Raw genomic sequence first — 20,492 nt, forward strand, 5'->3', positions numbered from 1 at the left:
TCACAAAATGCTTGAAGACATGGCTAAAGGTCAATCAGATTTGTGAACATGGTCCCTAGCTGTGTGTTGCCGCTCTCCATGTTGTCTGTTGTCTGTAGCTTGTGAGGTGTGGAAACACTTTGTTGCTTTTATGAATTTTGTCTTGCTGCTTTTTGTTTTATGTTGCTCTGTCTGTATGCTACGTCTTGCTTGTCCTATGTTGCTCTGTCTGTATGCTATGTCTTGCTTGTCCTATGTTGCTATGTCTTGCTTGTTCTATGTTGCTATTGTCTATATTGTAATTGTTTTTAATAACCTACCCAGGGACTGCGGTTGAAAATTAGCCGGCTGGCTAAAACCGGCACTTTTACTGAAATGTTGATTAATGTGCACTGTTCCTGTAAAAATAAAAATAAACTCCAAACTCAAACTCAATTGGGGGTGCACCTGTGGATGTATTTCAAGGCCGACCTTCAAACTTCGTGCCTCTTTTCTTGACATCATGGGAAAATCTAAATAAATCAGCCAAGACCTCTGAAAAAAAATGGTGGACCTCCACAAGTCTGGTTCATCCTTGGGAGCAATTTCCAAAGGCCTGAAGATACCACGTTAATCTGTACAAACAATAGTACGCAAGTATAAACATCATAGGACTATGCAGCTGTCATAACGCTCAGGAAGGAGAACATACTTCGGTGCGAAAAGTGCAAATCAATCCCAAAACAACAGCAAAGGACCTTGTGAAGATGCTGTAGGAAACAGGTACAAAAGCATCTATATCCACAGTAAAATGAGTCCTATATCAACATGACCTGAAAGGCCGCTCAGCAAGAAAGAAGCCACTGCTCCAAAACTGCCATAAAAAAAGCCAGACTGCGGTTTGCAACTGCACTTGGGGACAAAGATCGTACTTTTTGGAGAAATGTCTTCTGGTCTGATTAAACAAAAAGAGAAATGTTTGGCCATAATGACCATCGTTATGTTTGGAGTAAAAAAGGTAGAGGGTTGCAAGCCGAAGATCACCATCCCAACCGTGAAGTACGGGGGTGGCAGCATCATGTTGTGGGGGTGCTTTGCTGCAGAAAATAGATGGCATCATGAGGTGGGGAAATTATGTGGATATATTGAAGCAACATCTCAAGACATATTTATTCTAGGCAAGTTAGTTAAGAACAACTTCTTATTTTCAATGATGGCCTAGGAACAGTGGGTTAACTGCCTTGTTCAGGGGCAGAATGACAGATTTCTACCTTGTCAGCTCGGGGATTAGATCTTGCAACCTTTCGGTTACTAGTCCAATGCTCTAACCACTAGGCTTGGTTGCAAATGGGTCTTCTAAATAGACAATGACCCCAAGCATTCTTCCAAAGTTGTGGCAAAATGGCTTAAGGACAACAAAGTCAATGTATTGGAGTGGCCATCACAAACCCCTGACCTCAAACCTATAGAACATTTGTGTGCAGAACTGAAAAAGCCTGTGGGAGCAAGGCCTACAAACCTGACTCAGTTACACCAGCTCTGTCAGAGGAATGGGCCAAAATTCACCCAACTTATTGTGGGAAGCTTGTGGAAGGCTACCCGAAGCGTTTGACTCAAGTTAAAACTTCTTATGGCTGGGGGGCAGTATTGAGTAGCTTGGATGAATCAGTTGCCCAAAGTAAACGGCCTGCTCCTCAGTCTCAGTTGCTAATATATGCATATTATTATTAGTATTGGATAGAAAACACTGTAAAGTTTCTAAAACTGTTTGAATGATGTCTGTGAGAAAACAGAACACATATGGCAGGCAAAATCCTGAGGAGAAATCAAAACAGGAAGTGAGAAATCTGAGTTTCGTATGTATTCACCACAATTCCCAATGAAATCCCCTTGAGATATTAATGATGTTGCACTTCCTAAGGGTTCCACTAGATGTCAACCATCTATAGAAATGAATGAGACTTCTACTGTGTTGTGGGACTGAATGAGAGCAGAATCTGTCAGTCAGACATTTTCTGATCACGCTCATTCCTCATGGTATCCACTTGCGTTCCATTGCTCATCAAGACACAAAGGAATACTCCGGTTGGAACTTTATTGAAGCTATATGTTAAAAACATCCTAATGATTGATTCTGTACAAAGTTTGAAATGTTTCTTCAACCTGTAATATAACTTTTTGTTTTTGTCCGACGTAACGCTGACCAGAATGAGCGTTTAGATATATATACCAAACGCGCTAACAAACGGAGGTATTTGGACATAAATAACGGACATTATCGAACAAAACAAACATTTATTGTGGACCTGAGATTCCTGGAGTGCTTTCTGATGAAGATCATCAAAGGTAAGGGAATATTTATCATGTAATTTCTTGTTTATGTTGACGCCAACATGGAGGCTATTGTGACTATTTCTTCTGAGCGCCGTCTCAGATTATTGCATGGTTTGCTTTTTCTGTAAAGTTTTTCAAAAATCAGACAGAGCGGTTGCAGGTATGTCTATAATTCCATGTGTATAACTTGTATTATTATCTACATTTATGATGAGTATTTCTGTTGAATGATGTGGCTATGCAAAATCACTGGATGTTTTTGGAACTAGTGAATGTAACTCGCCAATATAAACTCATATTATGATAAATATTAACTTTATCAAACAGAACATACATGTATTGTGTAACATGAAGTCCTATGAGTGTCATCTGACGAAGATCATCAAAGGTTAGTGATTCATTTTATCACTATTTGTCCTCTTTGGCTGGGAAAATGGCTGTTTTATTGTGGTTTGGTGATCACCTAACATAATCATTTGTGGTGCTTTCATTTTAAAGCCTATTTTAAATCGGACACTGTGGTGGGATTAACCAGTTGATCCTAGGGCCGAATACTGCCCCTTTTGGAGGAAGTGCGTGCCCATAGTAAACTGAAAATATTTTTTTCCAAAATTGCTAATATATGCATATAATAATTATTATTGAATAGAAAACACTCTAAAGTTTCTAAAACCGTTTAAATTATGTCTGTATGTAAAGCAGAACTCCCAGGGCAGCCTTTCTTCCAAACACCCTCTTCTCAACAGAAAAGTTGGGACAAATTTGACGTCATCGCCCCCACCCTTCCCAACCAGCTACCGATCCAGGAACAGTTTCTATGTGTTCAGCGCGATGTCTGCTTTCAAATGACGCGTTCTTTGTTAGAATCTAGCGCGCCCCCGTCCTTTGGCGGGTGAAAACATTCGGGTCACGCGAAAATACATGCACTCTATTGCGCGCATCGGCCACTTTTTCCATGAAGCACCAATTGACTTCGGTTTGTCTGTTAGCGCTGATCTTTGTTTTACATGATTAAAACATCCTAATGCTCGATTCTGCACTTAGTTTGACCAGTTTAGTCGACATATAATATGTAATTTTGAAGTTTTGATGCGCAAGAGTGTGGGACCAGAAGTCATTTTGGGTGCATTTCAGCTGAAGCTGTTAGCATATGCTAATACAGAGACACACAACTTGAAACCAAACAATGTATTGGGTAAGTATAACTCCTTCCACGTCTTCTGATCGAAGAACATCAAAGGTAAGGGAATATTTATGTGGTTCATTTTGGGTTTCTGTGCTCTCCAAACGTAGAGGAGACATACAGCTAATATCTGAGCGCCGCCTCATATTATAGCGTAGTGAACGAATTCTGTAACGTTAAAAATAAATGTAACACAGCGGTTGCATTAAGAAGAAGTGTATCTTTGTAACTATATGTAGAACATGTATATTTAGTCATGTGTATTGCTTGTTATCTGACGTTATCTGTCGGAGCTATCATAATTTCTCCGGACATTTGAGTAGCATTTTTCAAAAATGTCGTCATTGTAAACAGAGATTTATGGATATAAATAGCATATTATTGATTTTTTTTTTTTACTGTATAACATGTCCTAGTACTGTCATCTGATGAAGATTTTCAAAAGGTTAGTGAATGATCTATTTTTTAATCCTGCTTTTATAATTTTATATTTTCTGGGACAAAATGGCCGCCTCTTGTCTTTTGTTTCGGTGGTGGTCTAATATAAATGTGTGGTGTGTTTTCGCCGTAAAACATTTTAGAAATCTGACTTACTGGGTAGATGAACAAGGTGTTTATCTTTCATTTGAGCTATTGGACTTGTATAGGTGTGGAGGTTAAATATTTCTAAGAATATTTTTTCGCATTTTGCGTTATGGTAATGAGCTGAGCCTGTAGTCACGCTCCCGGATCCGGTATGGGTAGGATCAACTTTAACAACAAGACTACCTTTAAAACGGTGTAAGACACATGTATGTTTGAGGACTTTTAATTATGCGATTTTTTATGTTTTGAATTTGGCGCCCTGCACTTTCACTGACTGTTGTCATATCATCCCATTAACGGGATTGCAGCCATAAGACGTTTAAACAATTTAAAGGCAATGGTACCAAATACTAATTGAGTGTATGTAAACTTCTGACCCACTGGGAATGTGATGTAAAAAAAGAAAAGCTGATATAAATCACTCTCTCTACTATTATTCTGACATTTCACATTCTTAAAATTAAGTGGTGATCCTAACTGACCTAAAACAGGGAATTTTTACTAGGATTAAATGTCAGGAATTGTGAACAACTGAATTGAAATATACTTGGCTAAGGTGTATGTAAACTTCCGACTTCAACTGTATATTATTTATATATTATATGGGCATAGATGGTGGAAACATACAGTGCATGCCCATAAATGGTGGAAACATATATGCCCATGTATGGTGGAAACATACAGTATACGCCCATATATGGTGCAAACATTTATGCCCATATATGTATCTACACATATGTATATATATGTCACATATATGTTGAAATATATAAGAATTTTCATAAATGTGACATATGTTATTGAAATATATGATAACATATTTAAAAATCTATGTCACGTTCATTTATGGAATTTACAGTGCCTTGCGAAAGTATTCGGCCCCCTTGAACTTTGCGACCTTTTGCCACATTTCAGGCTTCAAACATAAAGATATAAAACTGTATTTTTTTGTGAAGAATCAACAACAAGTGGGACACAATCATGAAGTGGAACGACATTTATTGGATATTTCAAACTTTTTTTACAAATCGAAAACTGAAAAATTGGGCGTGCAAAATTATTCAGCCCCCTTAAGTTAATACTTTGTAGCGCCACCTTTTGCTGCGATTACAGCTGTAAGTCGCTTGGGGTATGTCTCTATCAGTTTTGCACATCGAGAGACTGACATTTTTTCCCATTCCTCCTTGCAAAACAGCTCGAGCTCAGTGAGGTTGGATGGAGAGCATTTGTGAACAGCAGTTTTCAGTTCTTTCCACAGATTCTCGATTGGATTCAGGTCTGGACTTTGACTTGGCCATTCTAACACCTGGATATGTTTATTTTTGAACCATTCCATTGTAGATTTTGCTTTATGTTTTGGATCATTGTCTTGTTGGAAGACAAATCTCCATCCCAGTCTCAGGTCTTTTGCAGACTCCATCAGGTTTTCTTCCAGAATGGTCCTGTATTTGGCTCCATCCATCTTCCCATCAATTTTAACCATCTTCCCTGTCCCTACTGAAGAAAAGCAGGCCCAAACCATGATGCTGCCACCACCATGTTTGACAGTGGGGATGGTGTGTTCAGGGTGATGAGCTGTGTTGCTTTTACGCCAAAAATAACGTTTTGCATTGTTGCCAAAAGCACCAGAGCACCTTCTTCCACATGTTTGGTGTGTCTCCCAGGTGGCTTGTGGCAAACTTTAAACTACACTTTTTATGGATATCTTTAAGAAATGGCTTTCTTCTTGCCACTCTTCCATAAAGGCCAGATTTGTGCAATATACGACTGATTGTTGTCCTATGGACAGAGTCTCCCACCTCAGCTGTAGATCTCTGCAGTTCATCCAGAGGCATCATGGGCCTCTTGGCTGCATCTCTGATCAGTCTTCTCCTTGTATGAGCTGAAAGTTTAGAGGGACGGCCAGGTCTTGGTAGATTTGCAGTGGTCTGATACTCCTTCCATTTCAATATTATCGCTTGCACAGTGCTCCTTGGGATGTTTAAAGCTTGGGAAATCTTTTTGTATCCAAATCCGGCTTTAAACTTCTTCACAACAGTATCTCGGACCTGCCTGGTGTATTCCTTGTTCTTCATGATGCTCTCTGCGCTTTTAACGGACCTCTGAGACTATCACAGTGCAGGTGCATTTATACAGAGACTTGATTACACACAGGTGGATTGTATTTATCATCATTAGTCATTTAGGTCAACATTGGATCATTCAGAGATCCTCACTGAACTTCTGGAGAGAGTTTGCTGCACTGAAAGTAAAGGGGCTGAATAATTTTGCACGCCCAATTTTTCCGTTTTTGATTTGTTAAAAAAGTTTGAAATATCCAATAAATGTCTTTCCACTTCATGATTGTGTCCCACTTGTTGTTGATTCTTCACAAAAAAATACAGTTTTATATCTTTATGTTTGAAGCCTGAAATGTGGCAAAAGGTCGCAAAGTTCAAGGGGGCCGAATACTTTCGCAAGGCACTGTAAAAATATGATAATATATTTTAAAATAGAGTACCAGTCAAAAGTGTGGACACACCTACTCATTCCAGGGTTTTTCTTTATCTTTACTATGTTCTACATTGTAGAATAATAGTGAAAACATCAAAACTATGAAATAACACATATGGAATCATGTAGTAAACAAAAAGTGTTAAATCAAAATATATTTTTTACTTCAGATTCTTCAAAGTAGCCACCCTTTGCCTTGATGACAGCTTTGCACACTCTTGGCATTCTTTCAGCTAGCTTCATGAGGTTTCAATTAATGCATTTCAATTAACAGGTGTGCCTTGTTAAAAGTTAATTTGTGGAGTTCCTTCTTAATGCATTTGCCATAACAAAGGGGCTGAATATTTATTGACTCAAGACATTTCAGCAATAACATTTTTAATTAATTTGTAAAAACAGAATTCCACTGTCTAGGCGAGTCACACAAAATCTAAGTTGAATTCAATTTAAATTAAGGCTGTAACAAAACAAAATGTGGAAAAAGTCAAGGGGCGTAAATACTTTCTGAAGGCACTGTATGTGTTTCAATATAGCACAATCTAAATGGAATACTGTAAATACTCTATAGCAATTAGAGGTTGACCGAATTGGAATGACCGATTAATTAGGGCCGATTTCAAGTTTTCATAACAACAGATTGTTACAGTTAGTAACACATTCTTATTTTCGAAGACGGCCTAGGAATGGTGGGTTAACTGTCTTGTTCAGGGGCAGAACGACAGATTTTTACCTTGTCAGCTCCGGGATTCATTCTTGCAACCTTACAGTTAACTAGTCCAACGCACTAACCACCTGCCTCTCATTGCACTCCACGAGGAGCCTGCCTGTTACGCGAATGCAGTAAGCCAAGGTAAGATGCTAGCTAGCATTAAACGTATCTTATAAAAAACAATCAATCAATAATAATCACTAGTTAACTACACATGGTTGCTGATATTACTAGTTTATCTAGCATGTCCTGCGTTGCATATAATCGATGCAAGGAAGGGGATGATTTAACAAAAGCGCATTTGTGAAAAAAAGCACAATCGTTGCACGACTGTACCTAACCATAAACACCAATGCCTTTCTTAAAATCAATATACAGAAGTATATATTTTTAAACCTGCATATTTAGCTAAAATAAATCCAGGTTAGCAGGCAATATTAACTAGGTGAAATTGTGTCACTTCTCTTGCGTTCATTGCACGCAAAGTCAGGGTTATGCAACAGTTTGGGCCACCTGGCTCATTGCGAACTAATTTGCCAGAATTGTACGTAATTATGACATAACATTGAAGGTTGTACAATGTAACAGGAATATTTAGACTGAGGGATACCACCCGTTAGATAAAATACCGAACGGTTCCGTATTTCACTGAAATAATAAATGTTTTGTTTTCGAAATGATAGTTTCCGGATTCGACCATATTAATGACCAAAGGCTCATATTTCTGTGTGTTATTATGTTATAATTAAGTCTAGGATGTGATATTTGATAGAGCAGTCTGACTGAGCGATGGTAGGCAGCAGCAGGCTCGTAAGCATTCATTCAAACAGCACTTTTGTGCATTTTGCCAGCAGCTCTTCGTTGTGCTTCAAGCATTGAGCTGTTTCTGACTTCAAGCTTATCAACTCCCGAGATTAGGCTGGTGTAACCGATTTGAAATGGCTAGCTAGTTAGCGGGGTGTGCGCTAATAGCGTTTCAAATGTCACTCGCTCTGAGACTTGGAGTGGTTTTTCCCCTTGCTCTGCATGGGTAACGCTGCTTCGAGGGTGGCTGTTGATGATGTGTTCCTGGTTCGAGCCCAGGTAGGGGTGAGGAGAGGGACAGAACCTATACTGTTACAATGGCAATACTAAAGTGCCTATAAGAACATCCAATAGTCAAAGGTATATGAAATACAAATGGTATAGAGAGAAATAGTCCTATAAATACTATATTAACTACAACCTAAAACCTCTTACCTTGGAATATTGAAGACTCGTGTTAAAAGGAACTACCAGTTTTCATATGTTCTCATGTTCTAAGCAAGGAACTTAAACGTTAGCTTTTTTACATTGCACATATTGCACTTTTACTTTCTTCTCCAACACTTTGTTTTTGCATAATTTAAACCAAATTGAACATGTTTCATTATTTATTTGAGGCTAAATCGATTTTTATTTATGTATTATATTAAGTTAAAATAAGTGTTCATTCAGTATTTTTGTAATTGTCATTATTACAAATACATTTTTAAAAATTGGCAGATTAATCGGTATCGGCTTTTCTTTGTCCTCCAATAATCGGTATCGGTATAAGCGTTTAAAAATCATAATCGGCCGACCTCTAATAGCTATAGCACCACGAAAACCACAGTACCTTTTAACCAATGCTTTTTGTAGTGAAGCTTGTCTCCTTACGATTTGTACATAACCATAATGTGTTGGTTGAGGGCCAAAAGGCTTTTAAAAACCACAATGAATAAAATATAAATGGCTTTTTAAGCTCACTACGCTTACGTTAACGGAGGCATAACTTTAACCGTACTCTCATTAAAACCACCCTAAAAACAATACCCCTTCCCTGATTCAGAGACCCCGGGTGACCTAAGGTATGTCCCAAATGGCCCCCCAATCCCAGTGCCCTGGTCAAAGGTAGTGCCCTATATGGGGACTAGAGTGCCATTTAGGGACCTAGTCCCGGCCTGTTCATCAATCATTCAAAACAAACAAGATGTGAAACATGTTAGTGAAGTAAGACGAGGGAACCGAAAATAAACTGACAACGATGTACACTGCGTTATTGCGTTTCAACCGCAGCCGAAAGAGGAATGTTTCAAGCAATATTGACGAGGCAAGCGACTCATTAAATGTTTAAACATGACAATCCAAAAATCCTCTCTCGCCTAGCACTCCTGCTGAGAGTCGTGCATGTGAGTGCTAGTATCTGAGAACGCCTGGAAAGCCTTATCTATTTAAAGAGCGTTGTTCCAGGGGGACGTTAGGGCTGATGCAGCAATCACCCCCCCCCCCCCCCTCTCCTCCTCCTCCTCCTCCTTCTAGGCCTCCCACTCCCTCCACTCAGCTCCCCCTACCTCCATATTCTGGGGAGCAGAGTGGTTTGATATCATTGAATTGTATACACTCTCCACTTGGACAAAACTTTTTCTCATGAAAGGGGGTTGAGTTTTCTGACTGCAACATCAGCAGTTAACCGTTTGAAGGAAAAAGATGGAAAAGTAAAGAAATGCATCACCTTTTTATGTAATCTGTCCTTGTTTTCCAGCCTGTTCTACATGAGATGAGAAAAAACGTAACTCTAAAAGGTGGACTGTCCATTAAAGCCTAGTTGTGGTGGGGTGATACAGTCAGTTTTAGTACTACTTGGTTTATCGTTCAGATAAGTGCCACACATTTGGATAAGTGCTGTTTGGTGGGATAGCATCATGAACTATCCTTAGTCAAGCATAAGGAAATATTGAAGGAAGGATAAGGAAATGGTGACAATAAATGTAAAACGAATCTTAGATATGCAATTCATGAATGAGGGATACAGCTATAGGGGTATATTGTTTGGTGGGATTGCGTCATGAACTGTCTATACTAAGACAAGGATAAGAAAATGAAGGATACATTGGTAGTTGTAGATTTGACTTTGGTCTAATGGTCTCTATATTATTCACATTGTTTTGAATAATTCCCATATACTCATACAGTGCATTTGGAAGGGATTCAGACCCTTTCACTGTTTATACATTATGTTACTGTATGTAAAATATTTCCCTCAATCTACAACACAATACCCTATAATGAAAAGAGAAAACAGGTTTTGGAGACATTTCTTTTAACAGAAATACCTTACTTACATAAGTACTCAGACCATTTGCTATGAGACTTGACATTGAGCTCAGGTGCATCTTGTTTCCATTGATGATCCTTGAGATGCTTCTACAAATTGGTAGGATTCCACCAGTGTATATAAGGTCCCACAGTTGACAGTGCATGTCAGAGCAAAAACCAAGTCCTGAGGTTGAAGGAATTGTCCGTAGAGCTCCGAGACAGGATAGTGTTGAGGCACAGATCTGGGGAAGGGTACCAAAACATTTATACATCATTGAAGGTCCCCAAGAACACAGTGACCTCCATAATTCTTAAATGGAAGAAGTTTGGAAACACCAAGACTCTTCCTAGAACTGGCCACCCAGCCAAACTTAGCAATTGGGGGAGAATGGCCTTGGTCAGGGAGGTGACTAAGAACCTGATGGTCACTCTGACAGAACTCCAGAGTTCCTCTATGGAGATGGGAGAGCCTTCCAGAAGGACAACCATCTCTGCAGCACTCCACCAATCAGGTCTTTATGGTAGAGTGGCCAGACGGAAGCCGCAGGAGTGACTTCGGGACAAGTCTCTGAATGTTCTTGAGTGGCCCAGCCAGAGCCCAGACTTAAACCTGATCGAATATCTCTGGATAGACCTGAAAATAGCTGCGTAGCGATGCTCCCCATCCAACCTGACAGAGCTAGAAAGGATCTGCAGAGAAGAATGGGAGAAACCTCCCAAATACAGGTGTGCCAAGCTTGTAGCATCATACCCAAGACTCAAGGCTGTAATCACTGCCAAAGGTGCTTCAACAAAGTACTGAGTAAATAGTCTGAATACTTACGTAAATATGATATTTACGTTTTTTATTTTGAATTAATTTGCTACAATTTCTAAAAACCTGTTTATGCTTCGTCATTATAGGGTATTGTGTGTAGATTGATGAGGTAAAAAATATATTTAATCCATGTTAGAATGACGCTGTAACGTAAGAAAATGTGGAAAAAGTCAAGTGGTCTGAACTTTCTGAATGCACTTTATATGTGATATACCTGCAGCAGAATTATCATATTTTACACCTATATACTGTATACCTCTCTATTTGTCTGTTTAAAACAAAAGCATTTTCCGTGTGCCTATAGACCCCCATCAGAATATCTACGTCTTTCCTTTTATTAATGCCAGTTGTAAACATACTTTATCACATACTTTATCCCAACAAACAATCTGCAACCTTCAATTGGATCCTATGCTCAGCGTGTGTCTTTACAGTTGATTATAGACAGAAATCTCAACAAGTGTGCAATTGTGTTGCCCCAAAAACTGTACAAGCAGACCAACAGGTCATAGTGTTGTTTGTTTTGTGCATAGTTTCTTTACATAAATGCTCACTTCTTTGGGAGCTACAACAGATGTTTTCAGACCTGGGTTCAAATATCATTAGTTTCTTTCAAGAACCTTGAGTGTTTGATTGCCTAAAGTGCCAAATAGACTGGAATTTCACTTGTATAACTATTATGTTGGCAACCTCAATGAAGAAGGGGTTTGGTCGCTCCTTACCTATGAGTATGAGCATGCAGACCAGTAGGGCTATGAGGGCCCCGGGACTGAGTGAGGCGCTAATGACGTAGGCGGTGGCATTGCAGGACTGGATGGCGCCTTCCGGGTCGCAGCCACACACGTGGATGGTCAGGGTGCCCGTGGAGCTCAGAGCAGGAGGCCCGGTATCCACCACCAGGATAGGCAGCAGGTAGACGTTCTGCTCGTGGCGGTTGAAGCCCGAGCGCTGGGTCCGGATCCCTACAGTGTTGTCTGGAACATAGAGACATAAAATTATACAAGGGTAGCCTATGTCAAACATAGACCTTCATAACGATCTGCTCGTGTTGGTTGAAGCCTGAGCACTGGGTCTGCAGTGTTGTCTGGAACATAGAGATATACGAGATAATATTAGTGCCGGGATGATACTAGTATTTCATTACCAGTATTCCAGAGTCATATTTAGTTATTTTCCAAGCTATAGTACACAGTATTTTACATACAGCAGGTTTTTAAACGACCAAAGAGTTGGTCTGCTTCGTGCAATATTGGGACGGAAACTCAAAATGGAATACATTTCAAATCTATATCTGACATGGTACAGGTGTCTTCTTTTAAAGCCCATAACCATGTGTGTGAGGTGTATACTTTGGTTTCAAGGTAGATTTGTTTAAGACTACCAATAATCACTCTGTGTGACCCTGATTTAGCCCACTGCAGTAAAAGGTTAATTCTATAGTCTGGAATTCCTCACAGACAGAGGAATCAATCAAGATAATTGAGTAGAGCCATGTGGAAAAATAAAATAGGTGCTACTTAATAACTACACTTGCCTCTGCTCAGGTTGACCATTTGGTCATATGGTTACTACCATCCATCATTTTTTATATATATATATATATTTTTTAAATTGAACCTTTATTTAACTAGGAAGGTAAATTAAAAACAAATTCTTATTTACAATGACGGCCTACCGGGGAACAGTGAGTTAACTGCCTTTTTCAGGGGCAGAACAACAGATCTTTACCTTGTCAGCTCAGGGATTTGATCCAGCAACATTTCGGTTACTGGCCCAACACTCTAACTACCTGCCGCCCCAAATTATCAATGAACAGTTCAGAAGCATTTACTTTTTCATGCATAGATGGGTTATACAGGCTAAATAGACATTATTAGACGTAAACAGTCCCATTTTGCCAAAAATATATACCTCAGATCATCAACTCTGAAATAATATTTGTATTTAAGGACATGGAGCAAGGGAATCTTATGTGTCAAGCCCATACACTTCAACCACGTCTTTTTTAGAGTGAACACATGAATTGCTAGCTGCTGTCAGTGAGCATTCAATGTCAATTTAAGGGGTTTTATTGACATGAGAAACACATTTTTACATTGCCAAAGCAAGTGAAATAGATAATAAACAAAAGTGAAATAAACATTAAACATTACACTCACAAAAGTTCCAAAAGAATAAAGACATTTCAAATCTCATATTCTGTCTATATACAGTTTTGTAATGATTTGCAAATAGTTAAAGTACAAAAGGGAAAATAAATAAATATGTGTTGTATTTACAATGGTATTTGTTCTTCACTGGTTGCCCTTTTCTTGTGGCAGCAGGTCACAAATCTCGCTGTTGTGATGGCACACTGTGGTATTTCACCCAGTAGATATGTGAGTTTATCAAAATTGGATTTGTTTTCAAATTCTTTGTGGGTCTGTGTAATCTGAGGGAAATATGTCTCTCTAATATGGTCATACATTGGACAGGAGGTTAGGAAGTGCAGCTCAGTTTCCACCTCATTTTGTGGGCAGTGAGCACAGTGAGCACATCTTCTCTTGAGAGCCATGTCTGCTTCATCACACATTCTTTTTAGTCAAATGAAACCAAGGGGAGAAAATGGGAGGACGTCATAATTTGAAATGAAACCTCACTGGTGCACAGCCTCTCGGGGAGACACATGTAACAATAAAGGTATTTGTATGTTTTTATTTCACCTTTATTTAACTAAGCATACAGTAGCAGGCTTTGACAAATAGTCAGAATAGCTAGTGAGCACTGTCAGGAGGCAGACATCACTGTTATGGACGTAGCTACAGCACTGTTACAGGCAGACATCACTGTTATGGATGTAGATACAGCACTGTTACAGGCAGACATCACTGTTATGGACGTAGATACAGCACCGTCAGGAGGCAGACATCACTGTTATGGACGTTGCTACAGTACCGTCAGGAGGCAGACATCACTGTTATGGACGTAGCTACAGCACTGTTACAGGCAGACATCACTGTTATGGACGTAGATACAGCACTGTTACAGGCAGGCATCACTGTTATGGACGTAGCTACAGCACTGTCAGGAGGCAGACATCACTGTTATGGACGTAGCTACAGCACTGTCAGGAGGCAGACATCACTGTTATGGACGTAGCTACAGCACTGTTACAGGCAGACATCACTGTTATGGATGTAGATACAGCACTGTTACAGGCAGACATCACTGTTATGGACATAACTACAGCACTGTTACAGGCAGACATCACTGTTATGGACGTTGCTACAGCACCGTCAGGAGGCAGACATCACTGTTATGGACGTAGATACAGAACTGTCAGGAGGCAGACATCACAGTTATGGACGTAGATACAGCACTGTTACAGGCAGACATCACTGTTATGGACGTAGATACAGCACCGTCAGGAGGCAGACATCACTGTTATGGACGTAGCTACAGCACTGTTACAGGCAGACATCACTGTTATGGACGTAGATACAGCACTGTTACAGGCAGACATCACTGTTATGGATGTAGCTACAGCACTGTCAGGAGGCAGACATCACTGTTATGGACGTAGCTACAGCACTGTCAGGTGGCAGACATCACTATTATGGACGTAGATACAGCACTGTTCCAGGCAGACATCACTGTTATGGACGTAGCTACAGCACTGTTACAGGCAGACATCACTGTTATGCACGTAGATACAGCACTGTTACAGGCAGACATCACTGTTATGGACGTAGCTACAGCACTGTTACAGGCAGACATCACTGTTATGCACGTAGATACAGCACTGTTACAGGCAGACATCACTGTTATGGACGTAGCTACAGCACTGTTACAGGCAGACATCACTGTTATGGACGTAGCTACAGCACTGTCAGGAGGCAGACATCACTGTTATGGACGTAGATACAGCACCGTCAGGAGGCAGACATCACTGTTATGGACGTAGATACAGCACTGTTACAGGCAGACATCACTGTTATGGACGTAGATACAGCACTGTTACAGGCAGACACCACTGTTATGGACGTAGATACAGCACTGTTACAGGCAGACATCACTGTTATGGACGTAGATACAGCACTGTCAGGAGGCAGACATACTGTTATGGACGTAGCTACAGCACTGTTACAGGCAGACATCACTGTTATGGACGTAGATACAGCACTGTTACAGGCAGACATCACTGTTATGGACGTAGCTACAGCACTGTCAGGAGGCAGACATCACTGTTATGGACGTAGCTACAGCACTGTTACAGGCAGACATCACTGTTATGGACGTAGATACAGCACTGTTACAGGCAGACATCACTGTTATGGACGTAGCTACAGCACTGTTACAGGCAGACATCACTGTTATGGACGTAGCTACAGCACCGTCAGGAGGCAGACATCACTGTTATGGACGTAGCTACAGCACCGTTACAGGCAGACATCACTGTTATGGACGTAGCTACAGCACTGTTACAGGCAGACATCACTGTTATGGACGAAGCTACAGCACTGTCAGGAGGCAGACATCACTGTTATGGACGTAGATACAGCACTGTTCCAGGCAGACATCACTGTTATGGACGTAGCTACAGCACTGTTACAGGCAGACATCACTGTTATGCACGTAGATACAGCACTGTTACAGGCAGACATCACTGTTATGGACGTAGCTACAGCACTGTCAGGAGGCAGACATACTGTTATGGACGTAGCTACAGCACTTTTACAGGCAGACATCACTGTTATGGACGTAGATACAGCACTGTTACAGGCAGACATCACTGTTATGGACGTAGCTACAGCACTGTCAGGAGGCAGACATCACTGTTATGGACGTAGCTACAGCACTGTTACAGGCAGACATCACTGTTATTGACGTAGATACAGCACTGTTACAGGCAGACATCACTGTTATGGACATAGCTACAGCACTGTTACAGGCAGACATCACTGTTATGGACGTAGCTACAGCACCGTCAGGAGGCAGACATACTGTTATGGACGTAGCTACAGCACTTTTACAGGCAGACATCACTGTTATGGACGTAGATACAGCACTGTTACAGGCAGACATCACTGTTATGGACGTAGCTACAGCACTGTCAGGAGGCAGACATCACTGTTATGGACGTAGCTACAGCACTGTTACAGGCAGACATCACTGTTATTGACGTAGATACAGCACTGTTACAGGCAGACATCACTGTTATGGACATAGCTACAGCACTGTTACAGGCAGACATCACTGTTATGGACGTAGCTACAGCACCGTCAGGAGGCAGACATCACTGTTATGGACGTAGCTACAGCACCGTTACAGGCAGACATCACTGTTATGGACGTAGCTACAGCACTGTTACAGGCAGACATCACTGTTATGGACGAAGCTACAGCACTGTCAGGAGGCAGACATCACTGTTATGGACGTAGCTACAGCACTGTTACAGGCAGACATCAACGTTACGGACGTAGCTACAGCACTGTCAGGAGGCAGACATCACTGTTATGGACGTAGCTACAGCACTGTTACAGGCAGACATCACTGTTATGGACGTAGCTACAGCACTGTTACAGGCAGACATCACTGTTATGGACGTAGCTACAGCACTGTTACAGGCAGACATCAACGTTATGGACGTAGCTACAGCACTGTCAGGAGGCAGACATCACTGTTATGGACGTCGATACAGCACTGTTACAGGCAGACATCACTGTTATGGACGTAGCTACAGCACTGTTACAGGCAGACATCACTGTTATGGACGTAGCTACAGCACTGTTACAGGCAGACATCACTGTTATGGACGTAGCTACAGCACCGTCAGGAGGCAGACATCACTGTTATGGACGTAGATACAGCACTGTCGGGAGTCAGACATCACTGTTATGGACGTAGATACACACTGTTACAGGCAGACATCACTGTTATGGACGTAGCTACAGCACTGTCAGGAGGCAGACATCACTGTTATGGACGTCGATACAGCACTGTTACAGGCAGACATCACTGTTATGGACGTAGATACAGCACTGTCAGGAGGCAGTACACTCTTCCTGTTACGGTAACTTTGCTGAGCATAATGTATTTGACATTGTCCCTCTGACCTCTACTCAGCATCCTATTTCATAAGTGCATCTTTCTATCTGAAAAAGACAAAGTGTGAAAAGGGTTGCAGTGCTCTTAGGCTCCATCATCGTTGTATTGTTTATTTCAGAAATGATATGATAACCATATAGCAGGTAATTACTTTGAAATTCCTTGTTAAAATGTTAATGAACTAATACTTTCATTTTAATCACACTTTAGTTTCTTTGAGATTTACACAATAATTGTTTTGGACCATTTAGTACCATGTAGTTACCAATGGTGTTGAATTCTTTGAGATAAGGTACCCGAGAGTATTCATTAATAACATGCCAATACCACCTTAAACTCATCGAAAATAAAGTGGAATTTCATTGCACTAATAGGTGCATTGACGAGTGCTGTGGAAACAGTCTGTATATTTTATTATGTATTTTATGAGGCGACAGGGAAATGATTAAGCTAATTATGTGTGTTTTAATGGAGTGAAATATATACGGTACAGGTTTTGTTATTGAATCTCATGTTCATTTACGGTAATCAGTTGAGTAAATTAACAAAAACTGATAAGCTAAGACAAAACAAAACACACGTCTTTCATTAGCTTCATAAATAATATTTACCTATAGGGAAAATGCAGTCAGTAAAATAAAGCAAGACGTGTCTCTATTCTAACTCCAGACCTTCTTCAATGGCCAAGACTAGCTTTACAGACATCCAAACAAACAATGAGTAGAACAGTTTTAGGGGATGAAATAAAAGAGAGTGTCTGTTTGTCCTGATGTATCAAGGCTCAAAGACAGAATGCAATGTGAAGCCGTGATGGTGCAGAGAGAAAGTGACAGATCCAATCTGACAGGTTGACAAACGTGTCCATGAAAACAGAAGTACAGTGGAAAACAAGAGAGATGGGAGGAGAAAAAAAAGGTCTGAGTCACTGTGTGTCTCTGTGTTAGAGCATACCTTTAAGCACAGAGTGTGTGTGTGTGTGTGTGTGTGTGTGTGTGTGTGTGTGTGTGTGTGTGTGGGGGTGTGTGTGTGTGTGTGTGTGTGTGGGGGTGTGTGTGTGTGTGTGTGTGTGTGTGTGTGTGTGTGTGTGTGTGTGTGTGTGTGTGTGTGTGTGTGTTTGTACAAGTGTGTGTTCGTGCATGTGTGTGTGTGTATGTTTGCTGCCATCATACATATTTTTCTGTGTATATACATGTGTGATTGGTTCAAATTACCTGTGTCTATGCATGTGCATGTGTTTGTCTGCCTGCGTATATGTGAATGCCTGAGCATGCCTGTGTGGAGGGGTGAGTGGACCCATGCGGACGCTGAGCCCCATGTTTCCCCGTACTCAGGACCTCCTACCCTGGCGCGTGACTGGGGTTACACCACGCCACAGCCGCCGTTGACATTTCCCTGGCTCACTCGCCTGACATTTTCACTGTGTCAGATCAATCTTGATTTAGCCACGTGTCACATTCACTTAGGTACACATCTCCGAAGAGGGATTTGCTTGCGAACATGTAATCCCTCTTGGCTACGTGGGTCAGTGTTTTGCAACAACAAAAAAGACGGAGGCAAAGTCACCACTCTGTATGGATGTCCTTACGTGGTGTTTTCAAATGCAGTGGCACGTTAAGCTAAACAGTGTGTCCATATACCAAATTCCCATGTGCCACGTGTTAGTGTAGCTACACAGTCATTTTATATTTCACAATGTGTTAATGACCTTTTATGCTACACAGTTGGACCATACGGTACAGCCAACTCTAAAAGCATTAACTGATAGGCTCAAAGACTGTCTGAGGCATGACACCAGGATGTACAGTATCATCCTTCATAATACCCTTCAGAGAGACTCTGTAACAGCTGGAAGTCCTTTGACTTCTGACTTCTGACCCCTTACCTTTGACATCCCACAGGGTGAAGTGGCGGTTGTTGGTGGCCTCCGGAGCCAGGGTGAAGGAGAAGCGTTGGCCCGACTGCGGCTCGTCCCTATCCACCACGCTGATGGTGTGAATGAGCTGCCAGAGAGGAAGGAAATCAAGATGCATGGAACACAAGCCACCATCCCACTTTCAACCATATTTTCACCTCAAGACAGCCCTGTAATGACAATTCATACTTCATTCTATTTCAGTGCGGCCAGCATCGAACACAGGTTGATAAATTACGTTTTCACATTAAAATCAGTGTGCCACAGACCGATGAGAGGAGTAGCACATTGAGGGAAACGTGGTGAACTTCTAAGAGTGGTTTACCAAATCAGCTGCAGTTATTGAATTAAGTGACTGTATAAAATAACAGGAGGAGGGGTGGGGATGAAAGGAACACTTCAGGCAATCCTCCTAAAATACAAAGTTCACTTTTCTCATTAAACACTTGTCAAAAGACGCGTACAGTTCTGGGTTTCTTTCACTTGGTTAAGTCAGTTAAATCCAAATGAGAAATTAGAAGGCTAGGGACATTTCCTCAATGCAGAATCTCTTGAGCAGTTGTGTGGCTCATGTACAAACTGGAAGAGACTCTGTCCTTCTGTCACTCCTCCCAAAATGACAGAGTACACACAGAGAGAGAGCAGGGGCATCCATACACATAGAGAGAGCAGGGGCATCCATACACAGAGAGAGAGCAGGGGCATCCATACACAGAGAGAGAGCAGGGGCATCCATACACATAGAGAGAGCAGGGGCATCCATACAAAGAGAGAGAGCAGGGGCATCCATACACATAGAGAGAGCAGGGGCATCCATACACATAGAGAGAGCAGGGGCATCCATACACAGAGAGAGAGCAGGGGCATCCATACACAGAGAGAGAGCAGGGGCATCCATACACAGAGAGAGAGCAGGGGCATCCATACACAGCGAGAGAGAGCAGGGGCATCCATACACAGAGAGAGAGAGCAGGGGCATCCATACACAGAGATAGCAGGGGCATCCATAAACATAGAGAGAGCAGGGGCATCCATACACAGAGAGAGAGCAGGGGCATCCAGTCACACAGAGAGAGAGCAGAGGCATCCATACACACAGAGAGAGCAGGGGCATCCAGTCACACAGAGAGAGAGCAGGGGCATCCATACACATAGAGAGAGCAGGGGCATCCAGTCACATAGAGAGAGAGCAGGGGCATCCAGTCACATAGAGAGAGAGCAGGGGCATCCAGTCACATAGAGAGAGCAGGGGCATCCAGTCACATAGAGAGAGAGCAGGGGCATCCATACACATAGAGAGAGCAGGGGCATCCATACA

General features: G+C 41.4%; 1 protein-coding gene across 1 annotated transcript in view; it reads right to left on the bottom strand.

Annotated features, from left to right (window-relative positions):
- cdh22 (cadherin 22) overlaps positions 1-20,492 on the bottom strand; it is a 180,374-nt gene that overhangs the window by 15,116 nt on the left and 144,766 nt on the right. The window contains exons 9-10 of the mRNA XM_020483952.2: positions 19,145-19,262; positions 11,898-12,149 (exon numbers count right to left, since the gene is read on the bottom strand). Coding sequence (XP_020339541.1) covers positions 11,898-12,149; positions 19,145-19,262 — 370 coding nt within the window. The remainder of the gene's footprint in view (positions 1-11,897; positions 12,150-19,144; positions 19,263-20,492) is intronic.

This window comes from Oncorhynchus kisutch, linkage group LG5 (assembly GCF_002021735.2).
Source record: "Oncorhynchus kisutch isolate 150728-3 linkage group LG5, Okis_V2, whole genome shotgun sequence".
Taxonomy (NCBI): domain Eukaryota; kingdom Metazoa; phylum Chordata; class Actinopteri; order Salmoniformes; family Salmonidae; genus Oncorhynchus; species Oncorhynchus kisutch.